Raw genomic sequence first — 22,505 nt, forward strand, 5'->3', positions numbered from 1 at the left:
AGATTTAGGTTCCAACTGAAAATGGAAATAGGAGATAATCTTGTTACATTACGCTATACTTTGGCTTGTTAATTTTCAGTGAAAAATACTAAGAAGCCTATCCCACAGTCTGGATCACAACAGATTGGAGGTATTTCTTAGCTGGGCTTTTCTCTCTGCTCCGCCAAAAGGATTTCTGTAAGGTAGTGGTTAAAAACGTTATCACTTTACCTTGGTTTTTTTACATTTGAGATTGATGACTGAAGTGGAGAACAAGTTGAAATTAGTGAAACCTCGTACAAGTGACATCTGCACAGCAAGCACTCTGGTACTTGTTTGTAGAAGGGCAATCTTTGTCAAAATCAAAAAATGTTATGCATTTTTCCCCACATGCAGATGCTTCCAAGTGTAGGTAACCCACTCCACGGTGGGTTATGCATTCACATGAAAACAAAAGACTTAAAAAACACACCAAACACTTCACTGAGGAATCCTGTGATCACAAATACTGTCCCAGTTCACAAACCACAAAGGTTAAAATTGTGGGCTTTCTAAACACTCCAACGCAAGCATGACTAAAACCAAACTTTCCATATGGATGGAATGTACTAATAGGTAGCAAAGTCACAATTCACCCAGAAGCACACAACAGCCAGACTGGAAAATGGCAGTTGTATCACCCTTCACACGGCAGTGCTTTTGCCCAGTCTGGGTCAACTAATCCATGTGTCAATAGATTCAATCTCTCAGTGGTTTTCAACCAGTGTGCTGTGGCACCCTGGAGTGCCTTGAATGATGGTCAGGGGTGCTGTGGGAAACCTTGACCTCTGTTCTTCTTTCCTTCCCTCCCTTCTCTGATGCCTTCTGGTGTCTCTGCCTCCCAAAGGCTTGCACAGCTGTTTGTTGCAGCTGCCTTGACTACAACCTTGGCAGGCAAATGGTGCTTCTGGGGCTGGCCAGGAGGGGGCTGGCTGCCAGGAGCTGATGTGGCCTCGGGAGTAGGCAAGCCAGTCTGCCAGCCCTTACTCTGTAGGGAATGGACAGACAAGTCCCAGGCCCCTGTGGAGCAGTGAGAGGAGGCACCTCTTTTGGGGGGGGGGGAGAGCTCAGATCAGCGGCAGCAGCATTGGCTGCCCAGAGGACTCCCATAGAGAGGGGAGAGGAGAGGAGGCTGAGGGAACACTCCACAAGGGAGGGTGTTTGAAAAAGGGTGAGAGGCTGCCAGCTCTGCAGGCAAGGCCTGACATAACTGGGCCCCTGAGCCTCACAGGGGTGCCGCAGAAAGAAGGTAGTCAAGGGAGCCGTGGACTCAAAAAAGTTGAAAACCTCTGCAATATATGAATTCAGTTCACAAATTCAAGCTCGACCACCAGCGTGATTCAAGAAATTTATTAAGTCATACATGCAAAACATACTGCTAAATTGCATTACCAAAAAGATCAATGTAAAAACTTCACAATCTTGCAAACTCCATTTATTTTATTTTATTTTTTGTTCTAGTAGTTGAAAGGTTGTAGCTCAATGTTGTGTTCTTGCCAGCATCTGGGATGTATGGAACATGGTTAGCACTAGGTTACAGAACCTCACATACCAACTGCCATTACTAGATCAATCAACAGGAGGCGAGGTCAAAAGGGCGATGTCAGCATTAGTAAAATTACAGCATCAGGTTACCTGGCAAATGGTGACATTAAAGGAAGGTGATTAAGGTGGTGTGAAATATTTAAAAAGTACTAGAAGTGGTAAATCTGCTGAACATGATTTTTACATCAAGTCACCTGAAGACTAAAGGAAGCCTTTCAAAAAAGCATGTATACTATTATGACAGGAGAAGGGGGCGGGGAGAAACAGAAACAAGGCTATGCTTGAATATATCTAAACTACAAAAAAAAATGCAAATATATCAGAAAGGTTTTAAAATACAAGTTATATTGCTCAGGAAGAAGATTCTACAATAAAGCATCTAGCAAGAACATGTGAGGGAATGACCAGTTCAAAATTGTAGCAAAATGAATGCGGCACTGGAAAATGCAAACAAGTGATCCATAAAAAAATACCAACCTTCCCCCTTCAGTTACTGCTTAGTTGCAACAGAGGGTTTCAGTTTACTGGTTTTATTAGACAAGAGAGAAATCCACTGAGTTTAACCAACTTGTGGACAATGTAGTGTAAATTGATCTTTACAGTGTCAAAATACTGTTGGGCAGTTTCCCTTGACCAATCCAGGCATCTTTCACCAATCAAAGCAATATACTGCTCTCAAGGAAGACAATACATTTCAAGGAAAAGTTTAAATCACAGTCCTTAACAAACAGGAAAACTTTTTTTTTTTAAATTTAAAAAAGAGGGAATCTGTATGCTGTCAATTATTGCGGTTGTTCAGGCATGAAAGAAAGATACTAAGACCATCAGTTGGATGAGTGTATTAAACAGCAGCATTTTCCTACCAATAGGATATCGGAAGGGAAACCTATAAAGTTTTGCAATTCCTAATAAAACATTAGTATCTTTAAAGACACCTGTTTGTCTTAAAAAAAACAAACAGGTTTCGTGCTCCATCTACAAAGCACAACAATACAACATAGATGAGCAGGTAATTTGGCAACACTCGATTAATCTGAGCAAAGGGACTTGGGAAAATAAGGCTTTATATAGGTTTGTCTTTTTTTTTAAAAAAAAGGATATCTTTAGTAGAAGAAAAACAAAATCTAACTTTTTAAACAAAGGGGAAAGAGATAGTGATGATTGGTTCAAAATTTTTGATGTAAGAGAACTAATCTTTTTTAACAGAAGAACTTGGCATTGTTGTGAATGCTCCATTGTTCCAAGCAAAGCACAGAAGGTTCTGAGGAAGGGGCTGGGACCGGGGGCTGCATTAGAGTAGCAGACATTTTCTCTTCCTCTTCTTTACAGGAGGGGGGCAGAGAACTGCTCGAATAGCTTCGTCAAAGACTGTCTTGAGGCCTCGCTGTGTAAGTGCTGAGCATTCTAGGTATTTTACCGCACCTGCAGAAAAAAACGGAACAAATCTGAGCTACTTAGAAATCCAAACACCCCAACCCCAAGGAATAGCAACTCAAAATGGAGGCTGAAGTCCGTCCCCCACCCACTGAGAACCCAAATTCCACAGCCCTTCAGCTGAATTTAGGTTCTACAAGAACTATTAGCGCTCACGCAGATAGATCAAAGCCTTACCAATCTCTTTTGCCATGGCAAGGCCTTGTGGGTAGGTGATGGGAGTCAGCTTCTTCTCCTTCAGCTTTTCAATGGTGTCTTTGTCATCTCGGAGGTCAAGTTTGGTTCCCACTAGGATGATGGGAGTGTTAGGGCAATGGTGTCGCACTTCTGGATACCACTGGAAGGAAAAAAGGGGTGATTAACTTCTCTGTATATGCAGACAGAGCATGCATATTAAGAATATAAAACAAAAATACAGGTATTCGTTGGGTTGAAATTCACATCATTTGCAAGTATTAGGCATGACCAACTGTATACCAAATGATGAGCCACCAATGCATTAAACAAGCTTAAGAGCCACCCCCTCTACCTCTAAGCAGAAGCCCCCAAAACAGAGCAGAACAGTTCCCAGGACCCAGCCTTTCCCTTTCGTCAGCTAGAACAGCTCTGAGACCCAATCCGCCAGTCAGGAACAGCTAGATTTATTTATAATGCACTTGACGTTTTCTAGGGTGAAGCATAGATCCTGCCTGTAGCTTACAACCAGACAGACATGATACAAAAGGAATGGAGGGGGGACTGGAAAAACAAAGAGGACTGGCACTATTATTTATTTTATTTTTACAAAATAAATTTTACAGCACAAGCGATGTCCACCAGGGGGCTAACTAAATAAGGACACAGTTCAGGGAGAGAAGCCAAAGACAGTTGGTTCCAGCCAAGCTGATGGATGAGAGCTGTGTAGGTGTCTCTCTAATCCTGCTGCATCCAGGTAGAATGGCTACCCAGCAATTCTCTCAAAGGGTTTTCGTTCCAAAAGCCAGAAACACTCTGAGGAAGTAGTTGCATCGTCCAACAATCTTGACTAATAGCTTTATGACATCTTACCCAAAATGAGGTTTGCCATAAACTTTCACATTTGATGTTAACACAAAATGGCAGGGGGGTTGATACCAATTTTGCTTTATTTATTTATTTATTTATTTATTTATTTATTTATTTATTTATTTATTTATAAATAAATAAATAAATAAATAATAATAATAATAATAATAATAATAATAATAAATGGAACTACCAACATGATTTTTGCAGATGAAAAAGTGACCATTGCATTCCAGTTGCCTTTCAAATGACAGCAGCCCAAAGTATCAAAATTTGGCATTCTGACACTTTGGGCATTCATATTTTATTTTATTTTTTTAAAAAATTGTTCTCAAATGCTGCAGAACTAATAACAAACAAAATCCAACCACTTATGTTTAAAATAGCAGTTATGTATATTCAACCTGAAATATTCCTTTTAGAAACAAACACTCTTGCAGTTTTAATTTGAAGACTTTATTAAAAACAAACAAAACAGAAACAAACAAACCAAACCACTAATTTATTTTATTGCTGTAAAATAATGAAGGTTAAAAATTTGTGGGAAATCTCCCAAGGGAAGAAAAGACAAATGTTTTTCACTCACCTTTGCACGGACATTTTCAAAGGATGCAGGACTCACAAGTGAAAAGCAAATTAAGAACACATCCTGAAAAACAATATTTTAAGAATCTTAGTCTCTGGTGGTTACTTTCCAGATATAACGAGTTTGCCGTATAATCAGACTTCTAGTTTCACTCGTGGACATTTCCAGTTGCTAATGGACAGCAAGCTGAACCAGCAGCACAGGAGCCCCAGAACCTCTTTTTTCTTTCCAGTTAAAGCTGCAATGCAATATTAAAACACGAGAAAATCCTGGAAGAACTTAGCAAACTGAATCCTAACCCTGTATCTCAGTTACCTTCTAACCTATTAATTTATGCACTCACATCATTTGGCTCACTACTTTAGGAATCTCCTGGGAAAATTGTTGCTGTTTCCTCTAATCCCAATAAGGTTGCTAATCTGGCCACAAACTGGAAATACAATATGCCTCTTTTATGCTGCTTAGGAGCATAATATTTAAATATGCTTTCCTAGACGTACACCTCAGAGTTCATGAGGACTTACATCCTAGGAGCTATATTTGAGGCTGCATCTTCAATTTTACTATTACTAACCCAGTTCTTCTCTTACAGACCAGGGGAAGTTGGGGGCTGGTGACTTACCTAGAACAGAGGCACTGCCTATTTCAAGAAACGGACAAGAACAGCCATTTGTGTAATAGACCAACCCTGCCTTATTGTTCCAAGTGCTCTGAAATTCCTGGCACTCAAATTCAGGATAACATAACATCTTAGGATGCAGCAGTTAGTATACCTCGCCCTTAAGTAGGTCTCTGCTGATATAAGACTGCTAGTCTTAGAAGCTAATGGGGACAGTTTTACACAGCTAAAGTGGTGGTCAGCTGTCATTCATTCCCAACAAGTCTCGTGCACCCAAGTTCCATTTGCGAGCTCCTGCTTAACTCTTCACATTGGGAAAGTCACATTTTCTGCTCTAGCCTCCTTCACACACCCTTCCAGTTTACCCCACGTACAGGTAACAACTTGGCTACCAAAGAATCAGAAGCCCTTTGGAGTGTTAGTTGATTGGGTTGCAGCTCCAGGCTGTTAGGTCAGCACCTTGACACCTCCAGAGTTTAGCGCTTGCAACAATCATTATCCATGCAGCAGGACACCTGGTGAAGAGCAGTGCTGTAAACTCATGTGCTCCCATAGCCCCTCTGCAGCTCCTCCAGCTTGCCAGATACCGAAGTGCCTCTTGTCCTTTTCGCCTTCCACCAATCCCAGGCACTCCGTGGTTTTCCCATTCAGGAAAAGGACTAGCTGAAGCCTTTTGAAGTAAATGTCCTTGGTACAATAAGAGTCTGGTCTGATGCGACAGCTGTGGTTTGTTAAATAACACGTTTACTTTTAAGAGAAGCAGAAATTCAAAGGATGTTTGGGACCGTAAGGTAAATAGGGACACCAAAAAATGGGGAGCCAGTATTATGGCAGCAGGAGAAGCAGCAAAAGAAGATGAAAGAGCTTGGAGCATAATGGTTGAAAGTTTTACATACGCAGAACGGTTGACGTTTCACCCTGGGAGTTAATTCCTTACCATTCGTTCCTTCAACCTAGTAATAGCATGAAACAACTTAAGATTAGGAGATACTTAAAAGAAAAATAAGCCCTTTGCTCATCATTTTTCACTCCTATAATGTCAACATAATACAGTCCTCATGGGGATGTACTATGTCAGAATTGGATGTGAGCGAACCGTGAATGAAATCTTCCTCTATATAAAAATCAATAATCTCTCCTTTACCTGAAGGAAGCTGGTTTTTCTGAAGTGTTCTAAGCTGAGTTCTTTTCTATATATGAAGAGGCTGAGTTTTTTAAAAAAATGTTTTTATTGATTTTCAGGGGAGTTAATTTTTTGATGCAGAGATACATGTTTTCTGAGCTGGGGCACTGCCAGGAATGATCGCCTTTGCAGGTCAACTGAACATGTAACTCCAAGCGCAACAACATTAAGCATGCTTTACTTGGAAGTTAAGTTCTACTGAAATCATGGGCCCCCAATAAGGATATTGAGAATTTATTATAAAATGGTGCATTTGCAGAACTTTCTAAGAAATCTGTCTTAATTGCAATAGGAAAGCTCTGCCAATTGCTAGAGGCACACAATGTTATAGGCGTCATCACATTTGGCCCAAAGCATTGCAGTGCCCTTCCTTGAACGTCAAAGTGTGTATTTGCATGAGCATGTCTGGAAAGTAGCTAAATATTTTGGTTTCAAAGCACGGAAAGGTGATTTAGGTTTGCAATATCCAAGTCTTTTGGCAACTTTATCCTTGGAAAGATTATTTGTTCTCTAGGTGCTGTAGCACTTCATTCATCTTTAATTTGCATCTGGCCTATTAACAGAGGAGGACAAGCCAGCAAATCCAAGTAGGACAGACACTTGGACACTACAGTCACTGATCTCTTTTCATCAAGGTTTAACACAGCAACTCAGCTGCACGTTTGAGGTGTGCTTCTTCCTCATGATTTTGTGGTTGCCCCAGATGAGTCACTCTGCACTCTGGAGTCTCTCTTGGAACAAAGAACCCCTTTTTGTTTTCCTTCTGGCTTTTCCGGCAGCTCTCTTGGAAGCAGCAATATAGCCAATGAGAATGTATTGCCAGCCCCTTAGTCTCAAGCCCTGAAAAGAAAAGGCCCTATTTTGCTGTTTCACAGAGCACATGAGCAGATACAAGGAACAAAATCTGATTTTTTCAGAAATGTAAAGTAGTTCATGAACCAAGCTGGGAAAGGTCACAGTACTAAGAGCTTGGCATTTTTTTTTACTTTCTTGGATGGCAAGAGTTAATTTTTTGCATTAATTGAAAGCAGTAGGGAAAAGCTCTGCTCCCTTTCTCTGAAGTCCGTGAACCATTATCTATTCATTTTAAAAGCTGTTATTATGACTTGAGAAGTCTCTGTTTGAATTTCTGCTGAACCATAAGGAGCAGAGGCTGCTCTTGCTCAACTTGTGTTCCACAATCAGTGACAATTCCACAGCATGAATAAAATGAAGAAAAGAGACTTTCACTCTCAGTCTATGCACAGGGCAAAACTGTAAACTAAAAAACAATCGGGAAGAAATTCAGTGAACCACTGTAGGTTTGGCCATTACTGAAGATTTAGGGGAAATTATTTGCTTCCTGTCTAACAGAGAGCAATATGTTCCATTCAGAGCTGCAAGATTTGCTGGAGCTGCAGAGAACGCAAGTTCAAAATTTAATGCAGCAAATGTGGTTACCCATCAAAATGTCCCTATGTACTGGGATGTGTTTACAAACAGATTACTTATATACACCCTGTTCTGTTGCTTGTTTGCTTTTATTATGGGTGTGGTTTTATTTAATTTTTGATTTTATCTATGTGCAATAAAGTTTTGCTATAACCCAATTCATTAAACAATAAATTCTTCACTTGAAATCAAACCAATCTTAACCTATCATATAAGAGAAAAACAAATGCTATCTAAGAACAAGGAATTAACCTTTGTAATTAGTATCTTTGGGGAAGTGGATTTTGGAAGAGCTGAGATACAGTAGTCGCTCATCATTCATTCTGTACTCCCTGCCCCCAACAGCAGGAACGGACAAATGGCAGCACAAGAGCAATTCAGAAGGCAACACGCAAGGAGGCTGCCAATATATTTCATGCCCAGTGCTGTCAATACATTTTGCCCCTACTACTGCCATCCAGATCTACTCAATTCAGAGCTATAGCCTTGCTCACATTTTCATTTAAATGAGCCCCTGTGTCACAATTCATCTCTTGCCCCCCAGTGAAAAGCTGAACATCAGTGCTTAGCGATGATAGTGTCAGACTGTGCCTGAACAGCAAGAATGAACAAAGGCTGCTTTTTAGCCGGGTTGCTGACCTCCCATCAAGGGCCTTGCTGATGAAACTATTTTGTACCCTAGATTATTTAACAGTGGCGTTGTTCTGGAATATTCTAAGCACAGCACAGATTCACTGTAACTATTTCGACAGTGCCGTTCAGCCTTGAGATCCAATGGACGCTGTGCTAAATCAGAAACTTGAACAACGAGCTCAGCCAAAGGAAGGAATGGATTGTTCTGGGGGGAAACTACTAATGCAGTCTCAAATTCCATTCTAAAAAAAATGGGAGCAGCAGAGCAACAACTCCACAAGACGAGCAAGCTAAACATTTTAGAGCATGTTAAAAATATAACATTAGCAACAGTGGTTAAATAGCAGTAAGGAGGCAGAAAGCTTTTGCATTAAGGAGTTTGCAATTACAGAACCTGCTTATTAAGGATTAGAGATTTTGACACCCACCGGAAGCTCACCTTCACAAGCCCCATAGAAACAAATGAGTCATCATGCAGAAGTAAAAGCTTACGCACAAGAATTACATCAGGATGGCTTCAGACATGGTAATGCTGCACAGCCAAGTAAAGATGAAGTTACTTTCATGTTTGGCTGGCAGCACGAGATCATGTCTGAAAAGAACCTGTGAAAGAAATTTGTAAAGGCATGTTGTTGTTCAGACATGATGATCCGGTACCACCTGCTCAACTGGCTGTGCAAGACATTACACCTGAAAATGCTCTTGACGTGAACTTACACAAGAGGCGTTTCCAGGAGCTCAGTCAGATTTCTTCAGCTGCCAGTGTCTAACACAGCTGGCTTGGGATTGCAGCGGTAAATTAGAACTGGTTGGAAAGTTACCAAGAGACAGACACCAATTAATGGGAAGAGTTTGCTCAACAATTGTTCTTTTGAACTCTGCTTCTCACATAGCTGCTACTAGCCCCTGCTTAGACTAGCAAGGATTAATGCAGGCTTCACCATAGTCCCTGTGCAGTTTGTTAAGTGTCTTGGCATGTTGGTTCAGCACATTTTACACTCAAAGTGAAAGCATCCTTAATCTTCTGCAAGCCTGCAATTAGACACACACACACACACACACACACACACACACACAGACGTCAAATCATCCACTATAAAAGCTTACTGTCTGTGGGTAAGATAACGGGCGTAGTCTGTCATAGTCCTCTTGTCCAGCTGTATCCCACAAGCCCAGATTGACTGGCTTTCCATCAACCATCACATTGGCAGAATAATTGTCGAAGCTACGGAGTGAGGGGGGAAAGTTAGTGTATTTTCTTTAAACCCTATCCCTCTGTGCATCACACTGCTGTCACTTTAGAGCAGGATTATCACCTAAAGGGATTTGCATGGCACCTTCTCCACTTAGTTTTAGGTGCCACGTATGTGTATTTCACATATATAAAACACTTTAAAATGTTTTGTCACATGAGGCTTAATCCACTAGGAACGACTCCTGAGCAAGTCTCATTACAGCAAATGGGATTTATGTAAGTCCATGACTTTGCTCTTCTACAATCCTTATTTGCTTCAGTCAATGTAGCTTCCCCCAAATCCTATACCTTGCATGCTTTTTAATATTGCATGAAAATAACTTTTTTTCAGATATGCTAGCTTTTCACAGGCAGGCAAGCATAACACTACTCTCTTGTTTGTAGACAGTAGGACTGAAATACTATTTAAAGGGTTGTTTCTCTGGTTACAAAGGGCCAGACACATTTCCCATCACCTATGCATATCCTCAGCCTCTGGCAAATACACCCTTTCAGACATATAATATGACTGAGGTAAACACACCTTTTCTTCTGACATATACATGACTTTTAGACATGTAACATGCACAGCTAGGAGCCAACTAATTCAAAGCACACGGGTGTCACAGACTGCTGCTTACAAGGTTTGAACAATTAGCTGTGTGATTATGGCTGTGAACCAGTGGTCAGAGACGCAAGTCCAACTCATGATCAGCTACCAAGCTCATTGGGTGTCCTTGGATACAATTTCCTTCAGCTCAACCTACCTCACTTCACTATTGTAAAAAGAGGCAAGTCAAGTGCTCTACAGCCCTTTGGACATGAAAAAGTGCTAAAGATACAAAAGGAAATACTTACACAGTGGGTATATATTCTCCAGGAAATGCATTGGTTGTATAACTGATGAGTAGGCATGTTTTACCTACAGCACTGTTAAGAGAGAAAGAAAAAGTCCTGATAAGAGCCCATTCACATGATAATCTTTATTTTCATAATATATAGGGGAAATGTGAAGAGAAGTGCATTGTTTCATCTCTGGTTTAGACACTGAGATCCAGCTTCGAGGGCCTTCTGGTGGTTCCCTCAGAATGCAAAGTGAACCTACAGGGAATTAGCTCCAAGGGCCTTCTCAGTATGGCGCCTGCCCTGTGGAACACCCTCCCATCAGATGTCAAGGAAATAAATATCTGACTTTTAGAAGACATCTGAAGGCAGCCCTGTTCAGGGAAGTTTTTAATGTTTGATGTTTTATTTTGCTTTTATATTTGTTGGAATCCACCCACAGTGGCTGGGGCAACCCAGTCAGATGGGTGGGGTACAAATAATAAAATCATCATCATCATTTCAACCTATCAAGTTTCTCCAGAACCGTTTTTGTGAAGTTGGTGTTGAGATCCCAATTTCACTAGTTCTTGATTAGAGAATGAATCTGTACCACCACCATATGAAATTATCTTCCAGGTTTGTTTGTCTCATTCAATCTTTGCTCTGTTAATCTTCCCATTACAATTTATTCCCCTATTAAAATTTTCCATTATTGACATGTTCCTCCATCTTCAGCAGGGGTCGGCAAGGTTTACCTCACCTGGGCCGGTTCACCGGTGCAGATTAATCTGTGGGCTGGATTGCGTGTGCGCGCCGGCGATTTCCGGCACTGCGGAAGAAAGTCCCCGTGCTGCGCCAGTTTAGCACAGTGCACGGGGACTCACTGAGTGGGTGGCTTGGGGGCCAGTTGAATCGACTCTCGTGGGTCGCTTGTGGCCCACGGGCCTTAGGTTGCCTACCCCTGATCTTCAGCTTTCCAATTTCTTGCTATAACCTGTGCAGCTGCAGCTTAATGGCATTGTAAACATCTCTCTATGTGGTATATCTGAATTTTGGTCATCAAATAATAGTTAACAAGCCTCATGTTGGGGAAGCAGATGTGTGTGCTCTGGAATCCATGTACTTTCCCAAACATTATCACTTCTTCATACTTCACATGGCCAGGTAATCTTCAGGTAACATCTAGACCAGGAAACTATGGTTACCAGGTGTGGAAAAAGCCAAGATTTTAAACCACAATTTAAAGTTAGTTTAGGATTGTTGCTTGTTCTAAGCCTCTACGTTCTTGGTTTAAATGTAATTTGTCTTAAATGGGGTTAATTTTGAGTCTTATTAAACCAATACAGTTGTACCTTGGTTTTCAAACAGCTTAGTTCTCTAACATTTTGGCTCCCGTTTTGGCAATGGTGCTATTTAATGGTGAATTTAAATTGTTAAACTGTCTTCTGAAATCCACTGGCTATTGCTCCTTCCTCCAATTTCTTCTAGCTTTGTTTCTTTAAAAACGTCAGATTTGTAAGAAAGATGGAACATACACATCCTGCTAGATCAGACTAAAGGTCCTTCTAGTTCAGCAGCGTTCCCCTCAACAAGAGGGCTCTAGAAAGCCCACAGGCAGAACATGAAAGCATTAACTCTATGCACTATTATCTCTCCCCCACCTGCAACTGGTATTCAGTGACATGCTAGCCCAGTTTGAACAACTGTTAAACTTTCAGAAGACAGTTTAACCATTTAAATTCAATACTAGAAGAACTTTTCAACTTGCAATCCCAGCTCCAGGTCACAAGTCTCTTCAGCTTTCTTAACTTGAGTGGTGAGGTAATTGCTTTGCAATTACTAGTGTTTGCAAAGTGCTCTGAAGATGAAAGTCACTGTGTAAGCACAAAGCATAATAGACATTTGTGGAGAAATCAGGCATTGCCAGGTGTGGTTATGTATCTTAGCACTCCTTGAACAGCCTGTTGCACACATTTCAAAGCTTGGAATATAGCAGACCTATCCAGACAATAGTTCACCTCAGAGCTGTATCCAAGAAAGATCCCTTGCCACAGGGCAAAGTATATCAATGGCGGGATCTCACCATTTCATTTATGTGAATGCAGAATCTCAGGTATCATCCTCTGAGATCAGAGAGATGCCACATTAAAGTAGTCTCTGGTTTATTTATTAATTTCTCCCCACAACAGCAAAGAATCAGGAAGGTGCAGCCGGGAAAGAGCATGCATGCAACACTAAGAGTGAAGTAGTACCTGAACTGGTCCAGTGCCTTGAGACCAATGCCAGTAAGGTAGCATATATTCACACACAAATGTGCACAAATTTGATTTTAGCTAAGACAGTACCACACAGCACAGATATATTTCAGGGTTAGGAAGTGTGGCAGAAAAGCCTGAATTTTATTATCAAACACAGGAATCTGATGCATAATAGTTGATCTGCATGTCATATTAAACCAGTTTATTTTAAACCATGGCTTAATTTGAAGAAGCAGCACAAAACCACTCAAACACATTTTGGAAAGAAGTAGTGAAAGATTTCAAGTCTAGCACAGAAGGATCAAGAGCTGCCTCTGCCGTGGCTCTATAAGCACATCAGGCAATTCCACTAAAACTAATAAGGAGATGCCAACAAGAACAAACAGGTCCCATTGGCCTCAGCTCTACAGTTCTTCAATTCTAGGCTTCCTGCCTTCTCAGTTTGCTGGCTCTTTGCCCTATGAATCAGTTCTGCACAGATATTCCACTCCAAAATGAAGGTTTCATCTCCTTAGACTTCGTAATGATTCACTCAATTCAAGTACTGTACATGTAAAGCTTTGAATAGTCTCAGTAAACCCAACTCCTCTCTATGGAAAGATGTATGTGCTAGATGTGCAACTTTTTAAAGCATAGAATTAAGTCAGAAAGTTGTAAGTTAGGTGAGCATTGTTTCAGCTATGCTCTGCCTGACCTACTTGCACTAACCAAATTAATAATTTGATGGCATGAGTAGAAAGTTTTAAATAAAGATAGCATTTCCTTCCTACTCTGCAATAACTTTCTAGTTTTGTTTAAAAAAATATTCCCCAGATTTAAAAACAAAACAGAACTTTTACATGCACTTTTTTATTACCATAATAGGGTTTATTCAAATACCCTTAAGTGCTCTGTGTTGTGTGTCACAAGTTAGACCTAAAACAAAATATTTCACTATAAAATATTAGCCTCTTGATAGTAATATTATTATAACAAGACATTTATGCATGGGTTACATACATTAAGTCATTTTTTTCCCAATGAGCCAATGGATGGTATGAAAATGGTTTGTGACTATGGCACAGTATGGAAAATTGGTGGGAATATACAGCTTCCTGAAAATTTCACTTTCATATTTAACTTGTAAGCTCTTTTTGTTGGAGAATAGAGCCACAGAACTCAAAAAAACAGAAAGGGAACTTCTGGTGTCAGTAATCAGGATTTCTGCATACTCTCCTAACTACTCCTATCCAAATCCACACATCTTTCCACACCATCCCAATTCTCACCAAGAAACTCTTACATGCCTATACCTACATTCAAAATGAATAACCTATTCAAGAGGAATAGACCAAACAGGAAGGGAGGAGTAGCAGCATTATAGGTAAAGGAAATGTACACTTGGGAAGAGATTCATGACTTGGAACATGGAAGGCAAATTGAGAGTATATGGGTAAAAATCATAGGAGATGGAAATAACAGTGGCCTTACTGTGTGTGTCTACTATAGGCCTTCAAGCCAGACTGAAGACTTTTCTATAGCAGATTACCAAACATTCAAAAATGAGAGATATAGTAGTCATGGGAGACTTCAACTACCCTGACATCTGTTGGGATTAAAACTCGGCCAAGAATGTTAAGTCCACCAAATTTCTCCATTTCCTCAATGACCGTTTCATTTCCCAGAAGGTGGAAGAAGCAACAAGGGGGTCATCTGTCTTGGACCTATTTCTCACCAACATAGAGGAACTGATTGATAAAGTGGAAGTACTAGGAACACTGGAGGAAGTGATTATGTCCTCTTGGATTTCATGATACAGAGGAAAGGGAAAGCAGAGTATAGTTGGACATGCATTCTGGAATTTAAGAAGGCCAATTTCAAAAAGCTTAAGAAACTACTGGTTGATATCTCATGGTCAGAAATACTCAAAGAGGAGTCCAAGATGTGAGTTTCTTAAAGATGCAAGACTGAATACAGAAATGCAGACAATTCCAACAAGAAAGAAATGCGGGAGGCATCTAAAAAAACTGATGTGGCTACATAAGGAGCATATAGATGAGCTGAGATTTCAGAAGGGCATGCATAAGAAATGAAAGGGGAAATATCATTAAGGAGGAGTATACATGAATAACCAACAGTTGGGGGAGGTCAGGTGGCCAAAGTTCAGAATGTGCTCAGGCTTGCAAGAGAGGTTAAAAATAATACTAAAGGTTTCTTTGTCTATGTTCAAAGGAAGAGGCAGAACAAGCAAGTAGGAGATCCTATGCATGGAGAAGACAGAGAAATGCTGTTGGGTGGTGGTGGAATTGTAGGTATGAGCGTAACGACCATAACACTATGCCTCCAACTCCCACCTCACCACACTGCTCCTGCACGATATGCATTGTTGATGGTACCAAAAGTCAACATGAGATCAAGGTGAATCAACAGAGTCATATTCCCCCTTTACAGGTTATCAATTAGGGCAATCAAGGCTGTTTCAGCGCCAAAATCCAACCTAGAATGGGCCTAGATAATCCACATTCTCCAAGGATTACTGAAATGTATGAGCTTTGAAGCCTCAAAGTATATGTTAAGCATAGACAATAAGTTAAGGAGTTTAACAATAAAGAATAGTGTTTTGAAAACTGGAGTATGGTACCAATATTTTTATTGTAAACACCAAATTAAACATTTATCAACAATTTCTGCTAAAAATGTGATATTAACAATGTGTCACTTATGTGAATTGCATATTACTTCATGCTTATCAAAATAATAAATAAAAAGTGTTGCTGACAACGCCCCCCCCCAATAGCAACTAGACATTCTGTTTTGGCGCCCACAACCCAGGTCCCAGAAGCCATTTGGCTCCCAGCTTTTCTATCTCGGTTTCCAATACGGGTTCTAAGTAATCTCCTCGGACAGGTAAAATGACTGGCTTACTATCATGCTCAACTAATTACTGAGCTATCATCAATCTTTAGACTTTCAGCCCTCATACATATACTATGAATTATATTTCATCCGTTATTTTACAAGAATCTTCAGATTTATTTGTAATCTGAAGACTGAACTACACATCATATTACATGGAGATAGCAATGGTGATATGCAGAGCTGTTATCTGTACTTCTCAGAGAAGCTACACAGATTTGTTGTAATGCTCAGCTATAGACAACACAGGATTTTTGTTTCTATTTGAAAAAAAAATCTAACGGGATAAGACTAGTCTTGTTTTCCAGCTGGCCTCCAATGCTCCTCTGAGCTGACGTCTAGAAGAGGGGGGAAAGAGACACACAAATGATGGAAACTGCCTTGTCTCAATAATTGAAAAACACAAGAGAGTTGAAACACACATACATTTTAGCATAATCTTTATAACAGAAGCCATGTGTCACATCAGTTTGGAGAACAAAAAAGGGTTCCTCTGTGTGTGACACCTTTATGGAGCACTATCAATGCATAAACATATTTTCATACCTGTTGTGTAATGGAATAAGCAAACATTACCACTGTGTAATCCAATACTAGTAGGATCACCTAAATATATACACTTGTACCCAAGTTTCTGTAATCTACAATAACCAAGAGAAGCCTTATGTTTGACTAGGACTGTAGAAACTGGAGTTAAATCCCTATTCATCCAAGAAGCTCTCTCTCTATAGATATTCTACTCACAAGGCTGTTAGGGGTTGACTATAGAAGTAATAAATAAACACACAAACTGAAGTAGGCATAACTTCAATTGCAGAGAAGCTGAATGGTGGGAGACTCAGGACTCACAAAATAAAGTACTTCTTTACACAGCACATTGTTAAAACTATGAAATTCACTACCACAAGTTGTAGAAAGTTAAAACCATCTGGTAATTTGAAACCATCTTATGTTGGTGGCAAAGCAGAAAAGAGGAGAATGATTATCAATGGCTACTAGTCACAATGGCTATCTTCTATGTTTATGATCAGAAGCGGCATATTATCTGTATGCCAAGTTGCTGAGGAGCAGCAGCAGCAGAGAGGGTTTCTGTCTGCATGTCCTGTTTATGGGCCTTCCAAAAGGCATCTGGTTCATCACCACAGGAAACAGAATACTGGCCTAGATAAGCCTTTGGGCTGATCCACCAGGGCTCTTCTGTTCTTAGAGGGAAGAATAGGCTTATCTGTTTGTTTGTTTGTTTGTTTGTTTGTTTGTGTTTGTTTGTTTGTTTGTTTGTTTATTATTATTATTATTAGTAGTAGTAGTAAATTTATATACTGCCTTGAGTCAGGGCAGTTCACAATATAAAATTACAATATAAAAACACAAAATACACCATCAAAATATAAACAGAAACAACCGAATAACCCTTTTTCTACAAGTTAATTTGCATCAAGTTAAGCTCAGTGAAAAATTCAAAAAATGTGTTGATCACTTACCCCTCCATATGTATGTATGAAGGTTATGGGGAAAGTGAAGACTTCAGAGACAGAAAGTTACTAGCTTAAGTCATTGTTATATAAATGCTTATTTGTTTATTTTACACCAAATTCATTCCAAGTGCTCCAAGCAAGCAACATGTCTTACTTCTGAGCAAACATTAGGAACAAGCCAATTCATTCAATGAGATTTACTACCTAGAAAATATACATGGTAGCACAGCCTTGAACAACTTCTGAATGATTTTAGGAAGTGGGTTTCCTTTGTTAACCTCAAAACAAAGCAGAGGTTTGACACCAGTACTACAACAGGCAAAAAGCAATTCATGCAAAGCCCACAAGACTAGTCACTGAATTTTGGAAGCATAATCGTATCTAATGATTGCAATAAATCTACACCTCACTGGAATCTACACAGATAACATTATTGCCTCAGTTCAAAACTTGCAAAGCCAGATGTTAAAGTCTCATTGTACATAAGCATCTCTTCAGAGATTACCTTCCTCTACTACAAAAGCAAATGCTGACCCCTTAAGTCTTGGAGCACAGTTGCTGCCAACACACCTCCCATGGAAGGAAACCCCTCCCTTTGTATAGGTACCTCTAGAACTGCTGGATGCATTGTAGTCATTTCCCCTCTATGCCCAGCCCTCTCCTTACTGCTGGAGTTAGTGAATAAAGTTCTGTGGCACTTCTGTCGAGAAGCTGCTCAACAGCAAATGGCTAGTGGCTGCTCTTAGTAGCAGTCACCCCAACATCAGGAAGCACCCTATGTTTCATCCTAGTAGAAGCAGCATTATCAGAGGGTGGTTGCTGAAATTCCTCAGGACTAACCACACACTACATGTTGAAAGAATACCTAATATTAGGAGCAGCTAGTAAAGGGGAGAAAGGAGAAGGGGAAAGCAACAGTCCAGGTTTGGCAGACTTGGGAGGCGATCCTATGCACTTCCTTGGGAGTAGCACAAGACTTCTGCATGTTACGCACGGTCATTTATGAAACTACATAAGTTCGAAGGGGGGTTACCCTGAAGTAAAGATAGCCTTGCTGGACAAAATCACTGCAGGCGCAAAGTCCTACCCAGCTTGCATGGACAAACCGTGGCAACTAGGGCTTCGACCCTCACAGTTCTTACAAGGAAGTAAGGTCCTACTGAGCACTGTGACAACATCTAGGTTCTAGTTGTGTTTACTCAGAACTATATTGAAGAATTAAGAGACTGGCAGGGGGTGGGGAGGAGAGCCAAGCTCCACATGCTCGGGTCCAGGGAAGAGAGCGCCCCACCCCCACCTCACATAGCCAAAAGGCTCAAAAAGACAAGTGGAGATTAGGGTTTGGCACAAGACGCCCATTCTTCCTGGAGTGTGTATGTGTATGTATTGAAGGTTGGGGAACAGAAATGACTGCTATGTTGGGGTGGGGGCTGTGCTTATGCATGTATTTGGAGGCGCACAGGAAAAAAACCCAATTTCCGTGGGGTTCTTTGGGCATATTAAAAGTATATTCCCTTCTCATAATCCCAGAGATCCAGCATTGGACTCCGCTGCAAACCTTCCCCCTCCTGCGCCTCCTACACTCGGCAGGAAAAAGTCGCCCCCTCAGCCTGCGCTATCCAGGCCCGCCTGAGTCAGAATTTCCCCTTCTTCCTCCCGTTGCCGAGGCGGGGGGCTGGAGGCGAGGGCCCTGGCAACCCAAATATGCGAGAGGCCCGGACGGGAGAGGAGAAGGCTCTTATCCCGGGGGCAGGGTCCGCGGCGACTTACCCGTCTCCCACCACCACACACTTAATGGCCTGCATCGGGGCGGCTGCTGCTGCTGCTGCTTCGTCGTCGCCGCCGCCGGTTCCTGTTGCTCGCCGAGGAGCCCGCGAGGCGTCGTGGCGGGGAGGAGACCGAGGAGGAAATCCCCAAAGGGCCTGGGCTCTTTCCCGTGGGAGGAGAGGAAGTTGACTGAGGGAAAACGGTCACGGCGCCGCCGGAGCAACGGCCACCACCCAAAGCGCGGGGCGGGCGAGCGGAGCCTGTGAGGAAACAGGAAGCGGCCGCTCCGCTCACATCCGGCCTCGCGGCCTCGCCCTCTTCCCTCCTCATCGGCGGGACCGCCTTCGGGAATGTCTCGCTGGGCCTGGCCTCACTCAAGCCCCGACGGAAGTTGGACGGAGAGAGGAGGTGGGGGGCGGGGTAGGGAATAGCGTCACGTTTCGTGCGCGCTCGGAACGACTTCGGGGAAATTCGGGTCAGTAGGACGGGGTCGGCCGTCGTGTTCTTCTTTAAAAGACACTATTCGGAGAGCGCCCCTCCCGGCAGCATTCGGAAACGCTGGGTTTTGCCGGTCTTTCGGGAATGTTCGGAAGGACTCGGGGGGGGAAGGCGTTGAAGGGGCGACGGCGTTCGGCCAGCGTTCGGCTCTTCGTGTGCGTCCTCGCGCCTCGCCCTCGGGACAGTATTTTCCCCTCCCTGCCCCGCTCGCCTCGTGTTCGGACATTTCCGCTGCCGGCCGATTCGGACATTGGCGTCGGTTGAGGAGGGGTTGCCATCTTTGTGCTACTAACCTACTCAGAAGGCGCGAGGGGAGCTGTGGGTCAGGGACGGGGACGGTTTCCTATCTATCTCCGTCGTAGCCATTTTTCTTTATATATATATATATATATATATATATATATATATATGCATGCTTAAGTGTATTTTCTACTCATTATATATTTAATATAAGAATATTGATAATTTCCTTAAGCAAAGCGCCCCATCTAAATCTCTTACCATCTCGAGAAAAAGTGGTTTTTGTTGTTGTGAAAATGACATGCAATTTTCATAAAAATGATTAAAAACGACTCGCCATAACGATATTGTCTTCACCACTACTTATTTTTATGTTTATGTCCCACCAAGTAGCTCAAGGTGTGCATAGCTCTCCCAACATCCTAGCAGGTCAAAATTCAACAGGTGCAGTGCGGGGGACAGGGAGAGGCAGTGATAAGTCTTACAGTTCAGTTATGCTACTTGAGGGCTGCAGCTTTCCCCAACCTGATGGCCTCTAGTTGCTTCAGACTACAGCTCAACATCTGGAGGGCACTAAATTGCAGAGTATGGCAGAAACCCCTGTAAGCCTGTAGGAAAAGCCAGCAGGGATTTTACTGTAATTTCTCTTATTCTGGATGCTAAACTGTTCTGAGGACCTTGCAAGCTGAAAGGTAGGATGATCAGGACCCCTGACCATTAGGTCTAGTCGTGGCCAACTCGGGGGTTGCGGCGCTCATCTCACTTTAAAGGCCGAGGGAGCTGGCGTTAGTCCGCTTCTGCAGACAGTTTTTCCGGGTCATGTGGCCAGCATGACTAAGCCGCTTCTGGCGAACCAGAGCAGTGCACGGAAACGCCATTTACCTTCCCGCTGGAGCGATAGCTATTTATCTACTTGCACTTTGACATGCTTTCGAACTGCTAGGTTGGCAGGAGCAGGGACCAAGCAATGGGCGCTCACCCCGTCACGGGGATTTGAACCGCCAACCTTCTGATCGGCAAGTCCTAGGCTCTGTAGTTTAACCCACAGTGCCACCCGCATACCTGTGCTTTAAAAAATAATAATAAATGCTGTAAGCAACAGACTGGACAAATGGCATCAGAGCTGAGGAAGAGAGGCATTCTGTACTCCTCCTGTACATTAAAAATATTCTAGCATATAAGGTTGTGCATTAATGTCAATGCAAATTTGTTAATGAAAAATGCAAAGTTATTAATCTAGTCCAAGCACAGGCAAACTCGGCCCTACAGATGTTTTGGGACGACAGTTCCCATCATCCCTGACCACTGGTCCTGTTAGCTAGGGATGATGGGAGTTGTCATCCCAAAACATCTGGAGGCCTGAGTTTGCCTATGCCTGCTCTAGTCACCCCACAGCTAAATTGGCCTTAAAGCTGGTGTAAATGCTTTGTCCTTGTGTATCAATGTGCACCAGCTGAGGGAAAGCCCCACTGGAAGAAGTTAAGTTGGCAGAAGTTACACTAGTGTAAAGGACCAAAAAAAGTCTGTAAAGGGGATGGGAGTGTTGGGCAAATGAATAAACACTTGTGCTGCGTCAGAACTTATTTCATCCACTGGTCCCATCCCTGAAGCACTTTCACCCCTTACATCAACAAAAATACAATTTTGATTAAAATTCACCCCACAGTAGTAATGGAAGGGTATAAACTGAAAGTTTACACTGCCTTCCCAGCAACCTACCACCAGGAACAGGTGTGATACAGCTTAATTTGCACAGGAAATATGTCAGTGTATCTGCCTTCTGTCATATCTGTCTGGTTAAGATTGCTCTCCTGGCTGCAATCCCTTATCTGGAAGCTAGTTCCATTGAACTCAGTGGAATTTACTTCTGAGTAGATGTGCATGGGGCTGTATTCCAGCTGTGATCTGCAAGATTTGCGTTTCCAGTAATAACTATTTTTGTTATTTCTTTCCCAGATCAACACTCCGAAACCATTACTATACACCTGTGCATTTTTATGTCATTCTGTTGTGAAGACTCACTAATGATGAGTACATCTAAGAACATAGGAAGCTACTTCATACTTATCCATCAGTTCATCTAGCTCAGTATAAGAGCAGCTCTCTCGGTTTTGAGGCAGGGGCTTCTCCCTGAGTCCCAAGAAATGCCAGGGATTGAATCCGGGGTTTTCTGCATGCAAAGCAAATGCTTCACCATTCACCCATAGCTCAGTGGCCTGTATTTCTTTTGTCTAACTTTTTGCCCCATTGTAAAACACGGAAAACAACTCACAAAGTTTAGGAAATCTGCTTCCTGTTAATTTTTTACTTTAGCCATTAAGTTAGTTACTAAACTGAAACTGGTACAGTACCTGTGTAAATGATACTGAATACTCTCAAAATGTGGACAAACAGTTCTTTAACTACCTGATGCAAAGAGGAAGTCTATTTAAAAGTTTTGAGAAGTTGTGTAATGTGACTTTATATGTGTATGTTGGCAGAAGAACAGCATGATTCCTGTACGTGGGTGTGGATTGCTAGAATAATCATGCTGATGTAATCCTGGAAAATTTGACACAGACTATAAAGGCTAGGGGAATCATGTTCATGCTGAGCCTTTCAAGGAACACTGCCTTTTTTATTTTTCACGTCGGCTTATATTGAAATATGTTCAGTATTGTTTGGAATTGTTGTCATCTTCACTGCAAAAAAGAGAATTAAATATTAAAACCTACTTGCAGCACTGTGTTATACATTTCTACATGTCTTCAGTGAGGTTTACTACCAGATAAGTGGGCAGAGGGTTGTAGCCCATAAGTTGAGTAATATTCACCATCCTGA

At 41.8% G+C, this 22,505-nt stretch overlaps 1 protein-coding gene and 1 long non-coding RNA gene across 3 annotated transcripts; one reads left to right on the top strand and one right to left on the bottom strand.

Moving 5' to 3' along the window:
* Positions 1 to 1,353: 1,353 nt before the first annotated feature.
* RAC1 (Rac family small GTPase 1) lies at positions 1,354 to 19,323 on the bottom strand. Of its 2 annotated transcripts, XM_080981404.1 has the most exons (7): positions 18,951 to 19,323; positions 10,586 to 10,657; positions 9,601 to 9,718; positions 6,143 to 6,199; positions 4,628 to 4,690; positions 3,175 to 3,334; positions 1,354 to 2,985 (listed from the first exon to the last, which is right to left on the bottom strand). In XM_080981404.1, the coding sequence occupies exons 1-7, from the start codon at positions 18,983 to 18,985 to the stop codon at positions 2,855 to 2,857; spliced, it is 636 nt and encodes a 211-aa protein (XP_080837530.1). In that variant the 5' UTR covers positions 18,986 to 19,323; the 3' UTR covers positions 1,354 to 2,854. The 2 variants fall into 2 exon arrangements, with proteins under 2 accessions (XP_080837530.1, XP_080837531.1); XM_080981405.1 differs by lacking the exon at positions 6,143 to 6,199 and having other exon boundaries at positions 18,951 to 19,314.
* A 526-nt stretch (positions 19,324 to 19,849) lies between these two features.
* LOC308463209 lies at positions 19,850 to 22,398 on the top strand. The gene is made up of 2 exons (XR_013979510.1): positions 19,850 to 20,377; positions 21,642 to 22,398. It is a non-coding gene; the product is annotated as an uncharacterized lncRNA (long non-coding RNA).
* Positions 22,399 to 22,505: the final 107 nt, after the last annotated feature.

The sequence above is a fragment of the Podarcis pityusensis genome, assembly GCF_964106645.2.
Source record: "Podarcis pityusensis genome assembly, chromosome: 14".
NCBI lineage: Eukaryota > Metazoa > Chordata > Lepidosauria > Squamata > Lacertidae > Podarcis > Podarcis pityusensis.

Coding starts and splice junctions, on each gene's coding strand:
- RAC1 (XM_080981404.1), bottom strand. CDS start 18,985: ATGCAGGCCATTAAGTGTGTGGTGGTGGGAGACGG. Junction 10,658..18,950: donor TGTGTGGTGGTGGGAGACGG/GTAAGTCGCCGC, acceptor CTCTCTTAACAG/TGCTGTAGGTAAAACATGCC. Junction 2,986..3,174: donor TGCCATGGCAAAAGAGATTG/GTAAGGCTTTGA, acceptor TTTTTTCTGCAG/GTGCGGTAAAATACCTAGAA.